The 25,690-nt window shown below is 53.3% G+C and overlaps 1 protein-coding gene across 1 annotated transcript in view; it reads right to left on the reverse strand.

Annotated features, from left to right (window-relative positions):
- Positions 1-1,366: 1,366 nt before the first annotated feature.
- Positions 1,367-25,690, reverse strand: part of LOC147086715 (A-type voltage-gated potassium channel KCND1-like) — a 64,342-nt gene continuing 40,018 nt past the window's right edge. The window contains exons 4-5 of the mRNA XM_085978868.1: positions 5,189-5,436; positions 1,367-3,223 (exon numbers count right to left, since the gene is read on the reverse strand). Coding sequence (XP_085834994.1) covers positions 3,022-3,223; positions 5,189-5,436 — 450 coding nt within the window. The 3' untranslated portion in view covers positions 1,367-3,021. The remainder of the gene's footprint in view (positions 3,224-5,188; positions 5,437-25,690) is intronic.

Raw genomic sequence — 25,690 nt, forward strand, 5'->3', positions numbered from 1 at the left:
AGTCTAAGGATAAGGGGTAAGCCATTTAGGACTGAAATGAGGAGGAATTTCTTCACCCAGAGAGTGCTGAACCTGTGGAATTCTCTGCCACAGAGGGCGGTGGAGGCCAGTTCATTAAATATATTCAAAAAAGAGTTGGATATATTTCTTAAGGCTAAAGGGATCAAGGGATATGGGGAGAAGGCAGGGACAGGGTACTGAATTTGGATGATCAGCCATGATCTCATTGAATGGCGGAGCAGGCTCGAGGGGCCGAATGGCCTACTCCTGCTCCTATCTTCTATGTTTCTATGACCAGAATGGTACCAGGGATGAGGGACTTCAGTGATGTGGAGAGACTGGAGAAGCTGGGGTTGTTCTCCTTAGAGCAGAGAAGGTTAAGGGGAGATTGACCAGAATGGTCCCAGGGATGAGGGACTTCAGTAATGTGGAGAGACTGGAGAAGCTGGGATTGTTCTTAGAGCAGAGAAGGTTAAGGGGAGATTGACCAGAATGGTCCCAGGGATGAGGGACTTCAGTGATGTGGAGAGACTGGAGAAGCTGGGATTGTTCTCCTTAGAGCAGAGAAGGTTAAAGGGAGATTGACCAGAATGGTACCAGGGATGAGGGACTTCAGTGATGTGGAGAGACTGGAGAAGCTGGGGTTGTTCTCCTTAGAGCAGAGAAGGTTAAGGGGAGATTGACCAGAATGGTCCCAGGGATGAGGGACTTCAGTGATGTGGAGAGACTGGAGAAGCTGGGATTGTTCTCCTTAGAGCAGAGAAGGTTAAGGGGAGATTGACCAGAATGGTACCAGGGGATGAGGGACTTCAGTGACGTGGAGAGACTGGAGAAGCTGGGGTTGTTCTCCTTAGAGCAGAGAAGGTTAAGGGGAGATTGACCAGAGTGATCTCAGGGATGAGGGACTTCAGTGATGTGGAGAGACTGGAGAAGCTGGGATTGTTCTCCTTGGAGCAGAGAAGGTTAAGGGGAGATTTAATAGAGGTGTTCAAAATCATGAAGGGTTTAGATCGAGTCAATAAGGAGAAACTGTTTCCAATGACAGAAGGGTCGATAACCCAATGACACAGATTGTAGGCGATTGGCAAAGGAACCAGAGGGGCCAGGAGGTGAAACATTTTTACGCAGCGAGTGGTTAGGATCTGGAAGGCGGTGCCTGATAGGATGGTGGAGACAGATTCACGAGGAGCCTTCGAAAGGGAATTGGAGAAATGCTTGAAGGAGAAACAATTGCAGGGATTTGGGGAAAGAGCGGGGGAAGCAGGACTAACTGGATTGCTCTTCGAAAGAGCCAGCATAGACTCGATGGGCCGAACGGCCTCCTTCAGTGCCTCACTACTCTCTGATTCTATGAAATAAGTGAATGCGAGGCAGCTGCCGGTAGTCAAGGCGGAAAGAACAGAAGACAGAACGCAGACGAGAGGAGCTTTCACCCGTGTTTTATTATTAGAGTAAATCGCTGATAAATCTTCTCCCGTCGACCGAGATCGCCGGCCTCGGAAATTGCGCTCTCCGAGATTGGCGGACAGACCTGACATGCTGACCGTGAGACAAGGGGGGGGAAAAAGAGGAGGGAGGGAGGGAGAGGGGAGGAAGGGGTGATGGCGGAGAGGAGAGAGAGAGAGAGAGGCGAGGGGGAGACAGGGAATAAACAGCAGAATGAAAGGACGTTATCGACCCTTGCATATATCCATAGTATTGCTTTAGGTATTAGAGTGCACTGGCTCGAGGCGATGGGGCAGGTCCCACCCTTCGACTCCCGCATAGCAGCCACCTTCTCGTGATTCCGTCGGCCAGGGGGGCAGTGTGGGGGGGGGGGGGGGCACCTCATTAAGGTGAGAGGGTTTCCGCGCACCCCCCCCCCCCCCACCAAAGCTGTAACCCCCCCCACCAGCCCTCGCAATGCCATATTCAGGATTGTGCTATATACATATGTACACTTTTTATTTAATATTCCTGCCCCCTGCTCCCACGTTTCCTCCCCCCTCCGCTCCCGCGTCGGGGAGGAGGAGGGGGGGGGGGGGGGGGCGCGAGAAGAAAGCAAGAGGTGAAAGTTCGCCAGGCGCCAACTATCCAATCGCTCTGTGGATCGAAGTACGCGAGAGAGGATAAAGATTCTCAAGGCAACCCGTGTCTAACCCGTTATAGAAAAGATCCTGTGGTGATCGTGACGCTGTCACGCCCCGCGTTACGAGAGGCCAAGAAAACCAGAGCCTCGCAGCCTGCAGTATACAATCGGTCGCCGTTGCCCCGCTCAGATCCCGTTCCAACTCCAAGGGAGTGGTGGGAGGGGAGGGGAGGGGAGGGGGTGAGGGCCTTAAAAGGGACAGGGCCCGGTTATCGGCTCGACCGCGCGCGTCTCCCGCGGGATCCCCCTCACGCGAGTATATAAAATTTAAGAAAACAAAAAAAAAGGGCCCCCTCCCGATCGGCGTAAATCTTCGTCTCGACAACCGGGTTTCGGCGGACACACAGCCAACCCATTGCCTCACACACACACACACACACGCACACAAAATAAATCCGTTAGCAATCGATCCTCTCGCCATCACCCCCACCCCCCCCATCGTCCTAGCCTCGATGGGGTTAGGGTGGGGAGGAGAGGAGGGCGGGGGGTGTTGGTGGGGACACGGAGCTGAATCTCCCGCGGTTACCCATGCATATCGCTGGTTCGCCCCTAGAACATGCCTCATATACACTAGTGATCGGAGTGAGGCGCACCCCCCCCCCCCCCCTCCTCTCTATCAACTTGATTCCAGCAAGGTCATGCAAAGACTGGAGAGGGATTTCACATGCGCAAAGTGGTAATCCTGATACCGATAATAGTGGTTGTCACAGTGTGCTATAAATAGAATTTCATCAATAGTTAGTCCTATTATCTGTCTGTAACTATCACTAGTAACCGCTGAAGCTACTTCCTGCAAATAACTGTTAAATATAAGTTCCGGTCCTGTCCTCGCAAGAGGAATGAAAGAAAAGCCCTCTTTCTTTCTCGCTCTCTCACTCCCTCTCTCCGAGGCGCTACAGCGAGGAGATGCGGACGGTGTCCGGCGGGTAGGCGGCTGTGAGTCTGGAGTTCCTGAGGATTCCCGGCGAGGTAGGGGGGCTCTCGTCGGGCGTGTTGGCGAGGGGCGAGGGGAGGCTGATGCCAGCTGTCGTGAGGTCGGAGGGGTAGCAGTTCAGCTTCGTGGGGTCGTGCAGCTTGGCGTTGAGGCTAGAGCGGCTGAGAGAGGAGGGAGAGGGGAGAGGGAGATGGGGAGGGAAAGAGGGAGGGACAGAGAGGGAGAGAGGGAAAGAGAGGGAGGGAGGGGAGAAGGAGAGATGGAGGGAGGGACAGAGAGAGGGAGGGAAAGAGAGAGGGAGGGAGAAGGAGAGATGGAGGGAGGGAGGGACAGAGAGGGAGAGGGAAAGAGAGAGGGAGGGAGAAGGAGAGATGGAGGGAGGGAGGGAGAGGAGAAAGAGATGGAGGGAGGGAGGGAAAGAGGGAGAGGGCGGGAGAGGAGGGAGGGATAGAGGGGGAGAGAGGGAGGCAGGGAGGGAACGAGAGAAGGAGGGAGAGGAGAAGGAGAGATAGAGGGAGGGAGGGAAAGAGAGTGAGGGAAGGAGAGATAGAGGGAGAGAGGGAAAGACAGAGAGGGAGGGAGAGGAGAAGGAGAGTTAGAGGGAGGGAGGGGGAGGGACAGGGCGGAAGGGCAGTAGGGAAGGAGAGGGGGAGGGAGGGAGGGGGATAGAGAGAGGGAGGGAGGGAGAGAGAAAGATGGAGGGCGGGAGAGAGGAGCAAAGAAGGGAGAGAGGGAGAGAGGGGAGGGATAGAGAGAGAGGGGAAGGAAGAAGGGAGAGAGAGGGGAAAGAAAGGGGTGAGAGGGAGGGGAGTGAGGGAGAGGGAGAGAGAAATGGGACAGAGGGAAGGAGGGGAAGGAAAGAGGGAAAAGGTTGGGGGAGAAAGTGGAATGGAGGGGGAGATGGGGAATGAGAGAGGGACAGCGAACAAGGAGGGAGAGAGGGAAATGGGGGGACAGAGGAAAGGAGGGAGATGGAACGAGGACGAAAGGGAGAGAAAGAGGGAGAAGGGAAAGGGGAACATGGAGGAAGTGAGTGCGGCAGAGGGAGGCGAGGGAGAGATGGAGGGAAAGTGAGGGACAGGGAAGAGAAAAGAGAGATATGGGAGGGAGAGAAAGAGGGAGAAAAACAGTGATTAGGTTGACCTCCGTTAGCTATTCTCCGTTAATCTAAACTTTTTATAATTCCAGCCCTCCCTTGGGAGTCCAAATCCCAAACTCCGAGTCCCCCAGTCTCCAAGGGAGAGTTTCCATTGGGAGCAGAATACGGGACAATGTCCTGGAGCTGGGGAGAGAGGGAGTCACAGGTCACTCCCAACTGTGCTCACTCACACGTGAAGACTCGGGGAGGTACGGCAGGGTCACTGTACCTCAAGTCATGTGTGTCTCACCTCCTGACTCCCCAAAGCCTTTCCACCGTCTACAAGGCACAAGTCAGGAGTGTGATGGGACACCCTCCACTTGCCTGGATGAGTCGCAGCTCCAACAACACTCGAGAAGCTCAACACCATCCAGGACAAAGCAGCCCGCTTGATCGGCACCCCGTCCACCACCTTAAACATTCACTCCCTCCACCACCGGCGCACCGTGGCTGCAGTGTGAACCATCTACAAGATGCACTGCAGCAACTCGCCAAGGCTTCTTCGGCAGCACCTCCCAAACCCGCCACCTCTTCTACCGAGAAGGACAAGGGCAGCAGGCGCACGGGAACACCGCCACCTCCAAGTTCCCCTCCAAGTCACACACACCACCCTGACTTGGAAATATATCGGCCGATCCTTCATCGTCGCTGGGTCAAAATCCTGGAACTCCCTCCCTAACAGCGCTGTGGGAGCACCTTCACCACACGGACTGCAGCGGTTCAAGAAGGCGGCTCACCACCACCTTCTGAAGGGGCGATTAGGGATGGGCAATAAATGCTGGGCCTCGCCAGCGATGCGGTGAATTAATTAGGAGAGGATGGCGGGTGGCAAAATGGCAAAACCAATATGGACGTGTGGCATCAGGATTATGCCAGCTTTGCCCAGTGGAGAACTACAGTGATATCAACGTCCGCCATCACCACCCTACCCCCGCAACCCCTCCGCCAACCCCTCCCCCTCCCCGCCCCGCCGCGCCGTACCCCTTACCTCTGCGGAATGCTGGGTTTGATTGTGCTCTGGATGTGGATGGTGCTGAGTTCCTGCACACTGCCCACGCGGCTGACCGACATGCTGGAGTTCACCAGGCGGCTGGGGCGTCTCTTGACCCGGCGCGGGCAGCAGGACATGCCCGACCCCTGGTGCGAGGAGAGGGAGCTGCTGTGGCTGCTGCGGTAGCCCAGCGAGTCCGTCACGCAGGCCGTGGAGTAGGAGCGCTCGTCCGTGAACTCGTGGCACTGTGTGGAGGAAGACGGAGAGAGCGTTAGCGGCGGGCACGCGGGAAAAACCCCGAGAACGCGCTCCATCCCCACAACCTTCTCCGGACCGAGGCAAACATCTCAAACATCATCCTTCTCCCGAGGAACCTGAACATCTCACACACCATCCTTCTCCTGAGGAACACAACATCTCACACACCATGCTTCTCCCGAGGAACCTGAACATCTCACACACCATCCTGCTCCCGAGGAACACAACATCTCACACACCATCCTTCTCCCCGAGGAACCTGAACATCTCACACACCATCCTTCTCCTGAGGAACCTGAACATCTCACACACCATCCATCTCCCGAGGAACCTGAACATCTCACACACCATCCTTCTCCCCGAGGAACCTGAACATCTCACACACCATCCTTCTCCTGAGGAACACAACATCTCACACACCATCCTTCTCCCGAGGAACCTGAACATCTCACACACCATCCTTCTCCCGAGGAACCTGAACATCTCACACACCATCCTTCTCCCGAGGAACCTGAACATCTCACACACCATCCTGCTCCCGAGGAACCTGAACATCTCACACACCATCCTGCTCCCGAGGAACACAACATCTCACACACCATCCTTCTCCCCGAGGAACCTGAACAACTCACACACCATCCTTCTCCTGAGGAACCTGAACATCTCACACACCATCCTTCTCCCGAGGAACCTGAACATCTCACACACCATCCTTCTCCCCGAGGAACCTGAACACCTCACACACCATCCTTCTCCTGAGGAACACAACATCTCACACACCACCCTTCTCCCGAGGAACCTGAACATATCACACATCATCCTTCTCCCGAGGAACCTGAACATCTCACACACCATCCTTCTCCCGAGGAACCTGAACATCTCACACACCATCCTTCTCCCGAGGAACCTGAACATCTCAAACACCATCCTTCTCCCGAGGAACCTGAACATCTCACACACCATCCTTCTCCCGAGGAACCTGAACATCTCACACACCATCCTTCTCCCGAGGAACCTGAACATCTCACACACCATCCTGCTCCCGAGGAACCTGAACATCTCACACACCATCCTGCTCCCGAGGAACCTGAACATCTCACACACCATCCTGCTCCCGAGGAACACAACATCTCACACACCATCCTTCTCCCGAGGAACACAACATCTCACACACCATCCTTCTCCCGAGGAACACAACATCTCACGCAACATCCTTCTCCCGAGGAACCTGAACATCTCACACACCATCCTTCTCCCCGAGGAACCTGAACATCTCACACACCATCCTTCTCCCGAGGAACCTGAACATCTCACACACCATCCTTCTCCCCGAGGAACCTGAACATCTCACACACCATCCTTCTCCCGAGGAACCTGAACATCTCACACACCATCCTTCTCCCGAGGAACCTGAACATCTCACACACCATCCTTCTCCCGAGGAAACTGAACACCTCACACACCATCCTGCTCCCGAGGAACCTGAACATCTCACACACCATCCTTCTCCTGAGGAACACAACATCTCACACACCATCCTTCTCCCGAGGAACCTGAACATCTCACACACCATCCTGCTCCCGAGGAACACAACATCTCACACACCATCCTTCTCCCGAGGAACCTGAACATCTCACACACCATCCTTCTCCCGAGGAACCTGAACATCTCACACACCATCCTTCTCCCGAGGAACCTGAACATCTCACACATCATCCTTCCCCCGAGGAACCTGAACATCTCACACACCATCCTTCTCCCGAGGAACCTGAACATCTCACACACCATCCTTCTCCCGAGGAACCTGAACATCTCACACACCATCCTTCTCCCGAGGAACACAACATCTCACACATCATCCTTCTCCCGAGGAACCTGAACATCCCACACACCATCCTTCTCCCGAGGAACACAACCTCTCACACACCATCCTTCTCCCGAGGAAACTGAACACCTCACACACCATCCTGCTCCCGAGGAACCTGAACATCTCACACACCATCCTTCTCCTGAGGAACACAACATCTCACACACCATCCTTCTCCCGAGGAACCTGAACATCTCACACACCATCCTGCTCCCGAGGAACACAACATCTCACACACCATCCTTCTCCCGAGGAACCTGAACATCTCACACACCATCCTTCTCCCGAGGAACCTGAACATCTCACACACCATCCTTCTCCCGAGGAACCTGAACATCTCACACATCATCCTTCCCCCGAGGAACCTGAACATCTCACACACCATCCTTCTCCCGAGGAACCTGAACATCTCACACACCATCCTTCTCCCGAGGAACCTGAACATCTCACACACCATCCTTCTCCCGAGGAACACAACATCTCACACATCATCCTTCTCCCGAGGAACCTGAACATCCCACACAACATCCTTCTCCCGAGGAACACAACATCTCACACACCATCCTTCTCCCGAGGAACACAACATCTCACACACCATCCTTCTCCCGAGGAACCTGAACATCTCACACACCATCCTTCTCCCGAGGAACCTGAACATCTCACACACCATCCTTCTCCCCGAGGAACCTGAACATCTCACACACCATCCTTCTCCCGAGGAACCTGAACATCTCACACACCATCCTTCTCCCGAGGAACCTGAACATCTCACACACCATCCTTCTCCCGAGGAACCTGAACATCTCACACACCATCCTTCCACCGAGGAACCTGAACATCTCACACACCATCCTTCTCCCGAGGAACCTGAACCTCTCACACACCATCCTTCTCCCGAGGAACCTGAACATCTCACACACCATCCTTCTCCCCGAGGAACCTGAACATCTCACACACCATCCTTCTCCAGAGGAACCTGAACATCTCACACACCATCCTTCTCCCGAGGAACCTGAACATCTCACACACCATCCTTCGCCCGAGGAACACAACATCTCACACACCATCTTTCTCCCGAGGAACCTGAACATCTCACACACCATCCTTCTCCCCGAGGAACCTGAACATCTCACACACCATCCTTCTCCCCGAGGAACCTGAACATCTCACACACGATCCTTCTCCCCGAGGAACCTGAACATCTCAGACACCATCCTTCTCCTGAGGAACCTGAACATCTCACACACCATCCTTCTCCTGAGGAACCTGAACATCTCACACACCATCCTTCTCCAGAGGAACCTGAATATCTCACACACCATCCTTCTCCCCGAGGAACCTGAACATCTCGCACACCGTCCTTCTCCTGAGGAACCTGAACATCTCACACATCATCCTTCTCCTGAGGAACCTGAACATCTCACACCATCCTTCTCCCCGAGGAACCTGAACATCTCACACACCATCCTTCTCCCTGAGGAACCTGAACATCTCACACATCATCCTCCCCGAGGAACAGTACATCTCACACACCATCCTTCTCCCCGAGGAACCTGAACATCTCACACATCATCCTTCTCCTGAGGAACCTGAACATCTCACACACCATCCTTCTCCCGAGGAACCTGAACATCTCACACACCATCCTCCCGAGGAACCTGAACATCTCACACACCATCCTTCTCCCGAGGAACCTGAACATCTCATACACCATCCTTCTCCCGAGGAACCTGAACATCTCACACACCATCCTTCTCCCGAGGAACCCTGAACATCTCACACACCATCCTTCTCCCCGAGGAACCTGAACATCTCACACACCATCCTTCTCCCCGAGGAACCTGAACATCTCACACACCATCCTTCTCCCGAGGAACCTGAACATCTCACACACCATCCTTCTCCCCGAGGAACCTGAACATCTCACACACCATCCTTCTCCCCGAGGAACCCTGAACTTCTCACACACCATCCTTCTCCCGAGGAACCTTAACATCTCACACACCATCCTTCTCCCCGATGAACCTGAACATCTCACACACCATCCTTCTCCCGAGGAACCTGAACATCTCACACACCATCCGTCTCCCGAGGAACCTGAACATCTCACACACCATCCTTCTCCCGAGGAACCTGAACATCTCAAACACCATCCATCTGCCGAGGAACCTGAACATCTCACACACCATCCTTCTCCCCGAGGAACCTGAACATCTCACACACCATCCTTCTCCCGAGGAACCTGAACATCTCACACACCATCCTTCTCCCGAGGAACCTGAACATCTCACACACCATCCTTCTCCCCGAGGAACCTGAACATCTCACACACCATCCTTCTCCCGAGGAAACTGAACATCTCACACACCATCCTTCTCCCGAGGAACCTGAACATCTCACACACCATCCTTCTCCCCGAGCAGCCTGAACATCTCACACACCATCCTTCTCCCGAGGAACCTGAACATCTCACACACCATCCTTCTCCCCGAGGAACCTGAACAACTCACACACCATCCTTCTCCCCGAGGAACCTGAACATCTCACACACCATCCTTCTCCCCGAGGAACCTGAACATCTCACACACCATCCTTCTCCCGAGGAACCTGAACATCTCACACACCATCCTTCTCCCCGAGGAACCTGAACATCTCACACACCATCCTTCTTCCGAGGCACCTGAACATCTCACACACCATCCTTCTCCCCGAGGAACCTGAACATCTCACACACCATCCTTCTCCCGAGGAACCTGAACATCTCACACACCATCCTTCTCCTGAGGAACCTGAACATCTCACACACCATCCTTCTCCCCGAGGAACCTGAACATCTCACACACCATCCTTCTCCCGAGGAACCTGAACATTTCACACACCATCCATCTCCCGAGGAACCTGAACATCTCACACACCATCCTTCTCCCGAGGAACCTGAACATCTCACACACCATCCTTCTCCTGAGGAACCTGAACATCTCACACACCATCCTTCTCCTGAGGAACCTGAACATCTCACACACCATCCTTCTCCAGAGGAACCTGAATATCTCACACACCATCCTTCTCCCCGAGGAACCTGAACATCTCGCACACCATCCTTCTCCTGAGGAACCTGAACATCTCACACATCATCCTTCTCCTGAGGAACCTGAACATCTCACACACCATCCTTCTCCCCGAGGAACCTGAACATCTCACACATCATCCTTCTCCTGAGGAACCTGAACATCTCACACACCATCCTTCTCCCGAGGAACCTGAACATCTCACACACCATCCTCCCGAGGAACCTGAACATCTCACACACCATCCTTCTCCCGAGGAACCTGAACATCTCACACACCATCCTTCGCCCGAGGAACACAACATCTCACACACCATCTTTCTCCCGAGGAACCTGAACATCTCACACACCATCCTTCTCCCCGAGGAACCTGAACATCTCAGACACCATCCTTCTCCTGAGGAACCTGAACATCTCACACACCATCCTTCTCCTGAGGAACCTGAACATCTCACACACCATCCTTCTCCAGAGGAACCTGAATATCTCACACACCATCCTTCTCCCCGAGGAACCTGAACATCTCGCACACCGTCCTTCTCCTGAGGAACCTGAACATCTCACACATCATCCTTCTCCTGAGGAACCTGAACATCTCACACACCATCCTTCTCCCCGAGGAACCTGAACATCTCACACACCATCCTTCTCCCTGAGGAACCTGAACATCTCACACATCATCCTTCTCCCCGAGGAACACTACATCTCACACACCATCCTTCTCCCCGAGGAACCTGAACATCTCACACATCATCCTTCTCCTGAGGAACCTGAACATCTCACACACCATCCTTCTCCCGAGGAACCTGAACATCTCACACACCATCCTCCCGAGGAACCTGAACATCTCACACACCATCCTTCTCCCGAGGAACCTGAACATCTCATACACCATCCTTCTCCCGAGGAACCTGAACATCTCACACACCATCCTTCTCCCGAGGAACCCTGAACATCTCACACACCATCCTTCTCCCCGAGGAACCTGAACATCTCACACACCATCCTTCTCCCCGAGGAACCTGAACATCTCACACACCATCCTTCTCCCGAGGAACCTGAACATCTCACACACCATCCTTCTCCCCGAGGAACCTGAACATCTCACACACCATCCTTCTCCCCGAGGAACCCTGAACTTCTCACACACCATCCTTCTCCCGAGGAACCTTAACATCTCACACACCATCCTTCTCCCCGAGGAACCTGAAAATCTCACACACCATCCTTCTCCCGAGGAACCTGAACATCTCACACACCATCCGTCTCCCGAGGAACCTGAACATCTCACACACCATCCTTCTCCCGAGGAACCTGAACATCTCAAACACCATCCATCTGCCGAGGAACCTGAACATCTCACACACCATCCTTCTCCCCGAGGAACCTGAACATCTCACACACCATCCTTCTCCCGAGGAACCTGAACATCTCACACACCATCCTTCTCCCGAGGAACCTGAACATCTCACACACCATCCTTGTCCCCGAGGAACTTGAACATCTCACACACCATCCTTCTCCCGAGGAAACTGAACATCTCACACACCATCCTTCTCCCGAGGAACCTGAACATCTCACACACCATCCTTTTCCACGAGGAACCTGAACATCTCACACACCATCCTTCTCCCGAGGAACCTGAACATCTCACACACCATCCTTCTCCCCGAGGAACCTGAACATCTCACACACCATCCTTCTCCCGAGGAACCTGAACATCTCACACACCATCCTTCTCCCGAGGAACCTGAACATCTCACACACCATCCTTCTCCCGAGGAACCTGAACATCTCACACACCATCCTTCCACCGAGGAACCTGAACATCTCACACACCATCCTTCTCCCGAGGAACCTGAACCTCTCACACACCATCCTTCTCCCGAGGAACCTGAACATCTCACACACCATCCTTCTCCCCGAGGAACCTGAACATCTCACACACCATCCTTCTCCAGAGGAACCTGAACATCTCACACACCATCCTTCTCCCGAGGAACCTGAACATCTCACACACCATCCTTCGCCCGAGGAACACAACATCTCACACACCATCTTTCTCCCGAGGAACCTGAACATCTCACACACCATCCTTCTCCCCGAGGAACCTGAACATCTCACACACCATCCTTCTCCCCGAGGAACCTGAACATCTCACACACGATCCTTCTCCCCGAGGAACCTGAACATCTCAGACACCATCCTTCTCCTGAGGAACCTGAACATCTCACACACCATCCTTCTCCTGAGGAACCTGAACATCTCACACACCATCCTTCTCCAGAGGAACCTGAATATCTCACACACCATCCTTCTCCCCGAGGAACCTGAACATCTCGCACACCGTCCTTCTCCTGAGGAACCTGAACATCTCACACATCATCCTTCTCCTGAGGAACCTGAACATCTCACACCATCCTTCTCCCCGAGGAACCTGAACATCTCACACACCATCCTTCTCCCTGAGGAACCTGAACATCTCACACATCATCCTCCCCGAGGAACAGTACATCTCACACACCATCCTTCTCCCCGAGGAACCTGAACATCTCACACATCATCCTTCTCCTGAGGAACCTGAACATCTCACACACCATCCTTCTCCCGAGGAACCTGAACATCTCACACACCATCCTCCCGAGGAACCTGAACATCTCACACACCATCCTTCTCCCGAGGAACCTGAACATCTCATACACCATCCTTCTCCCGAGGAACCTGAACATCTCACACACCATCCTTCTCCCGAGGAACCCTGAACATCTCACACACCATCCTTCTCCCCGAGGAACCTGAACATCTCACACACCATCCTTCTCCCCGAGGAACCTGAACATCTCACACACCATCCTTCTCCCGAGGAACCTGAACATCTCACACACCATCCTTCTCCCCGAGGAACCTGAACATCTCACACACCATCCTTCTCCCCGAGGAACCCTGAACTTCTCACACACCATCCTTCTCCCGAGGAACCTTAACATCTCACACACCATCCTTCTCCCCGATGAACCTGAACATCTCACACACCATCCTTCTCCCGAGGAACCTGAACATCTCACACACCATCCGTCTCCCGAGGAACCTGAACATCTCACACACCATCCTTCTCCCGAGGAACCTGAACATCTCAAACACCATCCATCTGCCGAGGAACCTGAACATCTCACACACCATCCTTCTCCCCGAGGAACCTGAACATCTCACACACCATCCTTCTCCCGAGGAACCTGAACATCTCACACACCATCCTTCTCCCGAGGAACCTGAACATCTCACACACCATCCTTCTCCCCGAGGAACCTGAACATCTCACACACCATCCTTCTCCCGAGGAAACTGAACATCTCACACACCATCCTTCTCCCGAGGAACCTGAACATCTCACACACCATCCTTCTCCCCGAGCAGCCTGAACATCTCACACACCATCCTTCTCCCGAGGAACCTGAACATCTCACACACCATCCTTCTCCCCGAGGAACCTGAACAACTCACACACCATCCTTCTCCCCGAGGAACCTGAACATCTCACACACCATCCTTCTCCCCGAGGAACCTGAACATCTCACACACCATCCTTCTCCCGAGGAACCTGAACATCTCACACACCATCCTTCTCCCCGAGGAACCTGAACATCTCACACACCATCCTTCTTCCGAGGCACCTGAACATCTCACACACCATCCTTCTCCCCGAGGAACCTGAACATCTCACACACCATCCTTCTCCCGAGGAACCTGAACATCTCACACACCATCCTTCTCCTGAGGAACCTGAACATCTCACACACCATCCTTCTCCCCGAGGAACCTGAACATCTCACACACCATCCTTCTCCCGAGGAACCTGAACATTTCACACACCATCCATCTCCCGAGGAACCTGAACATCTCACACACCATCCTTCTCCCGAGGAACCTGAACATCTCACACACCATCCTTCTCCTGAGGAACCTGAACATCTCACACACCATCCTTCTCCTGAGGAACCTGAACATCTCACACACCATCCTTCTCCAGAGGAACCTGAATATCTCACACACCATCCTTCTCCCCGAGGAACCTGAACATCTCGCACACCATCCTTCTCCTGAGGAACCTGAACATCTCACACATCATCCTTCTCCTGAGGAACCTGAACATCTCACACACCATCCTTCTCCCCGAGGAACCTGAACATCTCACACATCATCCTTCTCCTGAGGAACCTGAACATCTCACACACCATCCTTCTCCCGAGGAACCTGAACATCTCACACACCATCCTCCCGAGGAACCTGAACATCTCACACACCATCCTTCTCCCGAGGAACCTGAACATCTCACACACCATCCTTCGCCCGAGGAACACAACATCTCACACACCATCTTTCTCCCGAGGAACCTGAACATCTCACACACCATCCTTCTCCCCGAGGAACCTGAACATCTCAGACACCATCCTTCTCCTGAGGAACCTGAACATCTCACACACCATCCTTCTCCTGAGGAACCTGAGCATCTCACACACCATCCTTCTCCAGAGGAACCTGAATATCTCACACACCATCCTTCTCCCCGAGGAACCTGAACATCTCGCACACCGTCCTTCTCCTGAGGAACCTGAACATCTCACACATCATCCTTCTCCTGAGGAACCTGAACATCTCACACACCATCCTTCTCCCCGAGGAACCTGAACATCTCACACACCATCCTTCTCCCTGAGGAACCTGAACATCTCACACATCATCCTTCTCCCCGAGGAACACTACATCTCACACACCATCCTTCTCCCCGAGGAACCTGAACATCTCACACATCATCCTTCTCCTGAGGAACCTGAACATCTCACACACCATCCTTCTCCCGAGGAACCTGAACATCTCACACACCATCCTCCCGAGGAACCTGAACATCTCACACACCATCCTTCTCCCGAGGAACCTGAACATCTCATACACCATCCTTCTCCCGAGGAACCTGAACATCTCACACACCATCCTTCTCCCGAGGAACCCTGAACATCTCACACACCATCCTTCTCCCCGAGGAACCTGAACATCTCACACACCATCCTTCTCCCCGAGGAACCTGAACATCTCACACACCATCCTTCTCCCGAGGAACCTGAACATCTCACACACCATCCTTCTCCCCGAGGAACCTGAACATCTCACACACCATCCTTCTCCCCGAGGAACCCTGAACTTCTCACACACCATCCTTCTCCCGAGGAACCTTAACATCTCACACACCATCCTTCTCCCCGAGGAACCTGAAAATCTCACACACCATCCTTCTCCCGAGGAACCTGAACATCTCACACACCATCCGTCTCCCGAGGAACCTGAACATCTCACACACCATCCTTCTCCCGAGGAACCTGAACATCTCAAACACCATCCATCTGCCGAGGAACCTGAACATCTCACACACCATCCTTCTCCCCGAGGAACCTGAACATCTCACACACCATCCTTCTCCCGAGGAACCTGAACATCTCACACACCATCCTTCTCCCGAGGAACCTGAACATCTCACACACCATCCTTGTCCCCGAGGAACTTGAACATCTCACACACCATCCTTCTCCCGAGGAAACTGAACATCTCACACACCATCCTTCTCCCGAGGAACCTGAACATCTCACACACCATCCTTTTCCCCGAGGAACCTGAACATCTCACACACCATCCTTCTCCCGAGGAACCTGAACATCTCACACACCATCCTTCTTCCGAGGCACCTGAACATCTCACACACCATCCTTCTCCCCGAGGAACCTGAACATCTCACACACCATCCTTCTCCCCGAGGAACCTGAACAACTCACACACCATCCTTCTCCCCGAGGAACCTGAACATCTCACACACCATCCTTCTCCCCGAGGAACCTGAACATCTCACACACCATCCTTCTCCCGAGGAACCTGAACATCTCACACACCATCCTTCTTCCGAGGCACCTGAACATCTCACACACCATCCTTCTCCCCGAGGAACCTGAACATCTCACACACCATCCTTCTCCCGAGGAACCTGAACATCTCACACACCATCCTTCTCCCGAGGAACCTGAACATCTCACACACCATCCTTCTCCCCGAGGAACCTGAACATCTCACACACCATCCTTCTCCCGAGGAAACTGAACATCTCACACACCATCCTTCTCCCGAGGAACCTGAACATCTCACACACCATCCTTCTCCCCGAGCAGCCTGAACATCTCACACACCATCCTTCTCCCGAGGAACCTGAACATCTCACACACCATCCTTCTTCCGAGGCACCTGAACATCTCACACACCATCCTTCTCCCCGAGGAACCTGAACATCTCACACACCATCCTTCTCCCCGAGGAACCTGAACAACTCACACACCATCCTTCTCCCCGAGGAACCTGAACATCTCACACACCATCCTTCTCCCCGAGGAACCTGAACATCTCACACACCATCCTTCTCCCGAGGAACCTGAACATCTCACACACCATCCTTCTCCCCGAGGAACCTGAACATCTCACACACCATCCTTCTTCCGAGGCACCTGAACATCTCACACACCATCCTTCTCCCCGAGGAACCTGAACATCTCACACACCATCCTTCTCCCGAGGAACCTGAACATCTCACACACCATCCTTCTCCTGAGGAACCTGAACATCTCACACACCATCCTTCTCCCCGAGGAACCTGAACATCTCACACACCATCCTTCTCCCGAGGAACCTGAACATTTCACACACCATCCATCTCCCGAGGAACCTGAACATCTCACACACCATCCTTCTCCCGAGGAACCTGAACATCTCACACACCATCCTTCTCCTGAGGAACCTGAACATCTCACACACCATCCTTCTCCTGAGGAACCTGAACATCTCACACACCATCCTTCTCCAGAGGAACCTGAACATCTCACACACCATCCTTCTCCCCGAGGAACCTGAACATCTCGCACACCATCCTTCTCCTGAGGAACCTGAACATCTCACACATCATCCTTCTCCTGAGGAACCTGAACATCTCACACACCATCCTTCTCCCCGAGGAACCTGAACATCTCACACATCATCCTTCTCCTGAGGAACCTGAACATCTCACACACCATCCTTCTCCCGAGGAACCTGAACATCTCACACACCATCCTCCCGAGGAACCTGAACATCTCACACACCATCCTTCTCCCGAGGAACCTGAACATCTCACACACCATCCTTCTCCCGAGGAACCTGAACATCTCACACACCATCCTTCTCCCGAGGAACCCTGAACATCTCACACACCATCCTTCTCCCCGAGGAACCTGAACATCTCACACACCATCCTTCTCCCCGAGGAACCTGAACATCTCACACACCATCCTTCTCCCGAGGAACCTGAACATCTCACACACCATCCTTCTCCCCGAGGAACCTGAACATCTCACACACCATCCTTCTCCCCGAGGAGCCCTGAACATCTCACACACCATCCTTCTCCCGAGGAACCTTAACATCTCACACACCATCCTTCTCCCCGAGGAACCTGAACATCTCACACACCATCCTTCTCCCGAGGAACCTGAACATCTCACACACCATCCGTCTCCCGAGGAACCTGAACATCTCAAACACCATCCATCTGCCGAGGAACCTGAACATCTCACACACCATCCTTCTCCCCGAGGAACCTGAACATCTCACACACCATCCTTCTCCCGAGGAACCTGAACATCTCACACACCATCCTTCTCCCGAGGAACCTGAACATCTCACACACCATCCTTGTCCCCGAGGAACTTGAACATCTCACACACCATCCTTCTCCCGAGGAAACTGAACATCTCACACACCATCCTTCTCCCGAGGAACCTGAACATCTCACACACCATCCTTTTCCCCGAGGAACCTGAACATCTCACACACCATCCTTCTCCCGAGGAACCTGAACATCTCACACACCATCCTTCTTCCGAGGCACCTGAACATCTCACACACCATCCTTCTCCCCGAGGAACCTGAACATCTCACACACCATCCTTCTCCCCGAGGAACCTGAACAACTCACACACCATCCTTCTCCCCGAGGAACCTGAACATCTCACACACCATCCTTCTCCCCGAGGAACCTGAACATCTCACACACCATCCTTCTCCCGAGGAACCTGAACATCTCACACACCATCCTTCTTCCGAGGCACCTGAACATCTCACACACCATCCTTCTCCCCGAGGAACCTGAACATCTCACACACCATCCTTCTCCCGAGGAACCTGAACATCTCACACACCATCCTCCTCCCGGGGAACCTGAACATCTCACACACCATCCTTCTCCCCGAGGAACCTGAACATCTCACACACCATCCTTCTCCCCGAGGAACCTGAACATCTCACACACCATCCTTCTCCCCGAGGAACCTGAACATCTCACACACCATCCTTCTCCCGGGGAACCTGAACATCTCACACACCATCCTTCTTCCGAGGCACCTGAACATCTCACACACCATCCTTCTCCCCGAGGAACCTGAACATCTCGCACACCATCCTTCTCCCGAGGAACCTGAACATCTCACACACCATCCTTCTCCCGAGGAACCTGAACATCTCACACATCATCCTTCTCCCCGAAGAACCTGAACATCTCACACACCATCCTTCTCCCCGAGGAACCTGAACATCTCACACATCATCCTTCTCCCGAGGAACCTGAACCTCTCACACACCATCCTTCTCCCTGAGGAACACAACATCTCACACACTATCCTTCTCCCTGAGGAACACAACATCTCACACACCATCCTTCTCCCGAGGAACCTGAACATCTCACACACCATCCTTCTCCCCGAAGAACCTGAACATCTCACACACCATCCTTCTCCCCGAGGAACCTGAACATCTCACACATCATCCTTCTCCCGAGGAACCTGAACCTCTCACACACCATCCTTCTCCCAAGGGACCTGAACATCTCACACACCATCCGTCTCCTGAGGAACCTGAACATCTCACACACCATCCTTCTCCCCGAGGAACCTGAACATCTCACACACCATCCTTCTCCCGAGGAACCTGAACATCTCACACACCATCCTTCCCCCGAGGAACCTGAACATCTCACACATCATCCTTCTCCCGAGGAACCCTGAACATCTGATGCACCATCCTGCTCCCCGAGGAACCTGAACATCCCACACACCATCCTTCTCCCTGAGGAACCTGAACATCTCACACACCATCCTTCTCCCGAGGAACCTGAACATCTCACACACCATCCTTCTCCCGAGGAACCTGAACATCTCACGCACCATCCTTCTCCCGAGGAACCTGAACATCTCACACACCATCCTTCTCCCGAGGAACCTGAACATCTCACACACCATCCTTCTGCCCGAGGACCGTGAACATCTCACACACCATCCTTCTCCCGAGGAACCTGAACATCTCACACACCATCCTTCTCCCGAGGAACACAACATCTCACACACGATCCTTCTCCCGAGGAACCTGAACATCTCACACACCATCCTTCTCCTGAGGAACTCAACATCTCACACACCATCCTTCTCCCCGAGGAACCTGAACATCTCACACACCATCCTTCTCCCGAGGAACCTGAACATCTCACACACCATCCTTCTCCCGAGGAACCTGAACATCTCACACACCATCCTTCTCCCGAGGAACCTGAACATCGCACGCACCATCCTTCTCCCCGAGGAACCTGAACATCTCACACTCCATCCTTCTCCCTAGGAACACAACATCTCACACACCATCCTTCTCCCCGAGGAACCTGAACATCTCACACACCATCCTTCTCCCCGAGGAACCTGAACATCTCACACACCATCCTGCTCCCGAGGAACCTGAACATCTCACACACCATCCTTCTCCCGAGGAACCTGAACATCTCACACACCATCCTCCTCCCGAGGAACCTGAACATCTCACACACCATCCTTCTCCTGAGGAACTTGAACATCTCACACACCATCCTTCTCCTGAGGAACTTGAACATCTCACACACCATTCTTCTCCCGAGGAACCTGAACATCTCACACACCATCCTTCTCCGGAGGAACCTGAACATCTCACACACCATCCTTCTCCCCGAGGAACCTGAACATCTCACACACCATCCTTCTCCCCGAGGAACCTGAACATCTCACACACCATCCTTCTCCCGAGGAGCCTGAAAATCTCACACACCATCCTTCTCCCGAGGAGCCTGAAAATCTCACACACCATCCTTCTCCCGAGGAACCTGAACATCTCACACACCATCCTTCTCCCGAGGAACACAACATCTCACACACCATCCTTCTCCCGAGGAACCTGAACATCTCACACACCATCCTTCTCCCCGAGGATCCTGAACATCTCACACGCCATCCTTCTCCCCGAGGAACCTGAACATCTCACACACCATCCTTCTCCAGAGGAACCTGAACATCTCACACACCATCCTTCTCCCGAGGAACCTGAACATCTCACACACCATCCTTCCCCCGAGGAACCTGAACATCTCACACACCATCCTTCTCCCGAGGAACACAACATCTCACACACCATCCTTCTCCCCGAGGAACCTGAACATCTCACACACCATCCTTCTGCTGAGGAACTTGAACATCTCACACACCATTCTTCTCCCGAGGAACCTGAACATCTCACACACCATCCTTCTCCCGAGGAACACAACATCTCACACACCATCCTTCTCCCGAGGAACCTGAACATCTCACACACCATCCTTCTCCCGAGGAACCTGAACATCTCACACACCATCCTTCTCCCCGAGGGACCTGAACATCTCAAACACCATCCATCTGCCGAGGAACCTGAACATCTCACACACCATCCTTCTCCCCGAGGAACCTGAACATCTCACACACCATCCTTCTCCCGAGGAACCTGAACATCTCACACACCATCCTTCTCCCGAGGAACCTGAACATCTCACACACCATCCTTGTCCCCGAGGAACCTGAACATCTCACACACCATCCTTCTCCCGAGGAAACTGAACATCTCACACACCATCCTTCTCCCGAGGAACCTGAACATCTCACACACCATCCTTCTCCCCGAGCAACCTGAACATCTCACACACCATCCTTCTCCCCGAGGAACCTGAACATCTCACACACCATCCTTCTCCCCGAGGAACCTGAACATCTCACACACCATCCTTCTCCCGAGGAACCTGAACATCTCACACACCATCCTTCTTCCGAGGCACCTGAACATCTCACACACCATCCTTCTCCCCGAGGAACCTGAACATCTCACACACCATCCTTCTCCCCGAGGAACCTGAACATCTCACACACCATCCTTCTCCCCGAGGAACCTGAACATCTCACACACCATCCGTCTCCCGAGGAACCTGAACATCTCACACACCATCCTTCTCCCCGAGGAACCTGAACATCTCACACACCATCCTTCTTCCGAGGCACCTGAACATCTCACACACCATCCTTCTCCCCGAGGAACCTGAACATCTCACACACCATCCTTCTCCCGAGGAACCTGAACATCTCACACACCATCCTTCTCCAGAGGAACCTGAACATCTCACACACCATCCTTCTCCAGAGGAACCTGAACATCTCACACACCATCCTTCTCCCGAGGAACCTGAACATCTCACACACCATCCTTCTCCCGAGGAACCTGAACATCTCACACACCATCCTTCTCCCGAGGAACCTGAACATCTCACACACCATCCTTCTCCTGAGGAACCTGAACATCTCACACACCATCCTTCTCCCCGAGGAACCTGAACATCTCACACACCATCCTTCTCCCGAGGAACCTGAACATCTCACACACCATCCTTCTCCCCGAAGAACCTGAACATCTCACACACCATCCTTCTCCCCGAGGAACCTGAACATCTCACACATCATCCTTCTCCCGGGGAACCTGAACCTCTCACACACCATCCTTCTCCCAAGGGACCTGAACATCTCACACACCATCCGTCTCCTGAGGAACCTGAACATCTCACACACCATCCTTCTCCCCGAGGAACCTGAACATCTCACACACCATCCTTCTCCCGAGGAACCTGAACATCTCACACACCATCCTTCCCCCGAGGAATCTGAACATCTCACACATCATCCTTCTCCCGAGGAACCCTGAACATCTGATGCACCATCCTTCTCCCCGAGGAACCTGAACATCTCACACACCATCCTTCTCCCCGAGGAACCTGAACATCCCACACACCATCCTTCTCCCTGAGGAACCTGAACATCTCACACACCATCCTTCTCCCGAGGAACCTGAACATCTCACACACCATCCTCCTCCCGAGGAACCTGAACATCTCACACACCATCCTTCTCCTGAGGAACTTGAACATCTCACACACCATCCTTCTCCTGAGGAACTTGAACATCTCACACACCATTCTTCTCCCGAGGAACCTGAACATCTCACACACCATCCTTCTCCCGAGGAACCTGAACATCTCACACACCATCCTTCTCCCCGAGGAACCTGAACATCTCACACACCATCCTTCTCCCCGAGGAACCTGAACATCTCACACACCATCCTTCTCCCGAGGAGCCTGAAAATCTCACACACCATCCTTCTCCCGAGGAGCCTGAAAATCTCACACACCATCCTTCTCCCGAGGAACCTGAACATCTCACACACCATCCTTCTCCCGAGGAACACAACATCTCACACACCATCCTTCTCCCGAGGAACCTGAACATCTCACACACCATCCTTCTCCCCGAGGATCCTGAACATCTCACACACCATCCTTCTCCCGAGGAACCTGAACATCTCACACACCATCCTTCCCCCGAGGAACCTGAACATCTCACACACCATCCTGCTCCCGAGGAACCTGAACATCTCACACACCATCCTTCTCCCGAGGAACCTGAACATCTCACACACCATCCTCCTCCCGAGGAACCTGAACATCTCACACACCATCCTTCTCCTGAGGAACTTGAACATCTCACACACCATCCTTCTCCTGAGGAACTTGAACATCTCACACACCATTCTTCTCCCGAGGAACCTGAACATCTCACACACCATCCTTCTCCGGAGGAACCTGAACATCTCACACACCATCCTTCTCCCCGAGGAACCTGAACATCTCACACACCATCCTTCTCCCCGAGGAACCTGAACATCTCACACACCATCCTTCTCCCGAGGAGCCTGAAAATCTCACACACCATCCTTCTCCCGAGGAGCCTGAAAATCTCACACACCATCCTTCTCCCGAGGAACCTGAACATCTCACACACCATCCTTCTCCCGAGGAGCACAACATCTCACACACCATCCTTCTCCCGAGGAACCTGAACATCTCACACACCATCCTTCTCCCCGAGGATCCTGAACATCTCACACGCCATCCTTCTCCCCGAGGAACCTGAACATCTCACACACCATCCTTCTCCAGAGGAACCTGAACATCTCACACACCATCCTTCTCCCGAGGAACCTGAACATCTCACACACCATCCTTCCCCCGAGGAACCTGAACATCTCACACACCATCCTTCTCCCGAGGAACACAACATCTCACACACCATCCTTCTCCCCGAGGAACCTGAACATCTCACACACCATCCTTCTGCTGAGGAACTTGAACATCTCACACACCATTCTTCTCCCGAGGAACCTGAACATCTCACACACCATCCTTCTCCCGAGGAACACAACATCTCACACACCATCCTTCTCCCGAGGAACCTGAACATCTCACACACCATCCTTCTCCCGAGGAACCTGAACATCTCACACACCATCCTTCTCCCCGAGGGACCTGAACATCTCAAACACCATCCATCTGCCGAGGAACCTGAACATCTCACACACCATCCTTCTCCCCGAGGAACCTGAACATCTCACACACCATCCTTCTCCCGAGGAACCTGAACATCTCACACACCATCCTTCTCCCGAGGAACCTGAACATCTCACACACCATCCTTGTCCCCGAGGAACCTGAACATCTCACACATCATCCTTCTCCCGAGGAAACTGAACATCTCACACACCATCCTTCTCCCGAGGAACCTGAACATCTCACACACCATCCTTCTCCCCGAGCAACCTGAACATCTCACACACCATCCTTCTCCCCGAGGAACCTGAACATCTCACACACCATCCTTCTCCCCGAGGAACCTGAACATCTCACACACCATCCTTCTCCCGAGGAACCTGAACATCTCACACACCATCCTTCTTCCGAGGCACCTGAACATCTCACACACCATCCTTCTCCCCGAGGAACCTGAACATCTCACACACCATCCTTCTCCCCGAGGAACCTGAACATCTCACACACCATCCTTCTCCCCGAGGAACCTGAACATCTCACACACCATCCGTCTCCCGAGGAACCTGAACATCTCACACACCATCCTTCTCCCCGAGGAACCTGAACATCTCACACACCATCCTTCTTCCGAGGCACCTGAACATCTCACACACCATCCTTCTCCCCGAGGAACCTGAACATCTCACACACCATCCTTCTCCCGAGGAACCTGAACATCTCACACACCATCCTTCTCCAGAGGAACCTGAACATCTCACACACCATCCTTCTCCCGAGGAACCTGAACATCTCACACACCATCCTTCTCCTGATGAACCTGAAGATCTCACACACTATCCTTCTCCCTGAGGAACACAACATCTCACACACCATCCTTCTCCCGAGGAACCTGAACATCTCACACACCATCCTTCTCCCGAGGAACCTGAACATCTCACACACCATCCTTCTCCCGAGGAACCTGAACATCTCACACACCATCCTTCTCCTGAGGAACCTGAACATCTCACACACCATCCTTCTCCCCGAGGAACCTGAACATCTCACACACCATCCTTCTCCCGAGGAACCTGAACATCTCACACACCATCCTTCTCCCCGAAGAACCTGAACATCTCACACACCATCCTTCTCCCCGAGGAACCTGAACATCTCACACATCATCCTTCTCCCGGGGAACCTGAACCTCTCACACACCATCCTTCTCCCAAGGGACCTGAACATCTCACACACCATCCGTCTCCTGAGGAACCTGAACATCTCACACACCATCCTTCTCCCCGAGGAACCTGAACATCTCACACACCATCCTTCTCCCGAGGAACCTGAACATCTCACACACCATCCTTCCCCCGAGGAACCTGAACATCTCACACATCATCCTTCTCCCGAGGAACCCTGAACATCTGAAGCACCATCCTTCTCCCCGAGGAACCTGAACATCTCACACACCATCCTTCTCCCCGAGGAACCTGAACATCCCACACACCA

Source organism: Somniosus microcephalus, unplaced genomic scaffold (assembly GCF_052327205.1).
Source record: "Somniosus microcephalus isolate GS21.2 unplaced genomic scaffold, FLI_Smic_1.0 unresolved_chr7, whole genome shotgun sequence".
Lineage (NCBI taxonomy): Eukaryota > Metazoa > Chordata > Chondrichthyes > Squaliformes > Somniosidae > Somniosus > Somniosus microcephalus.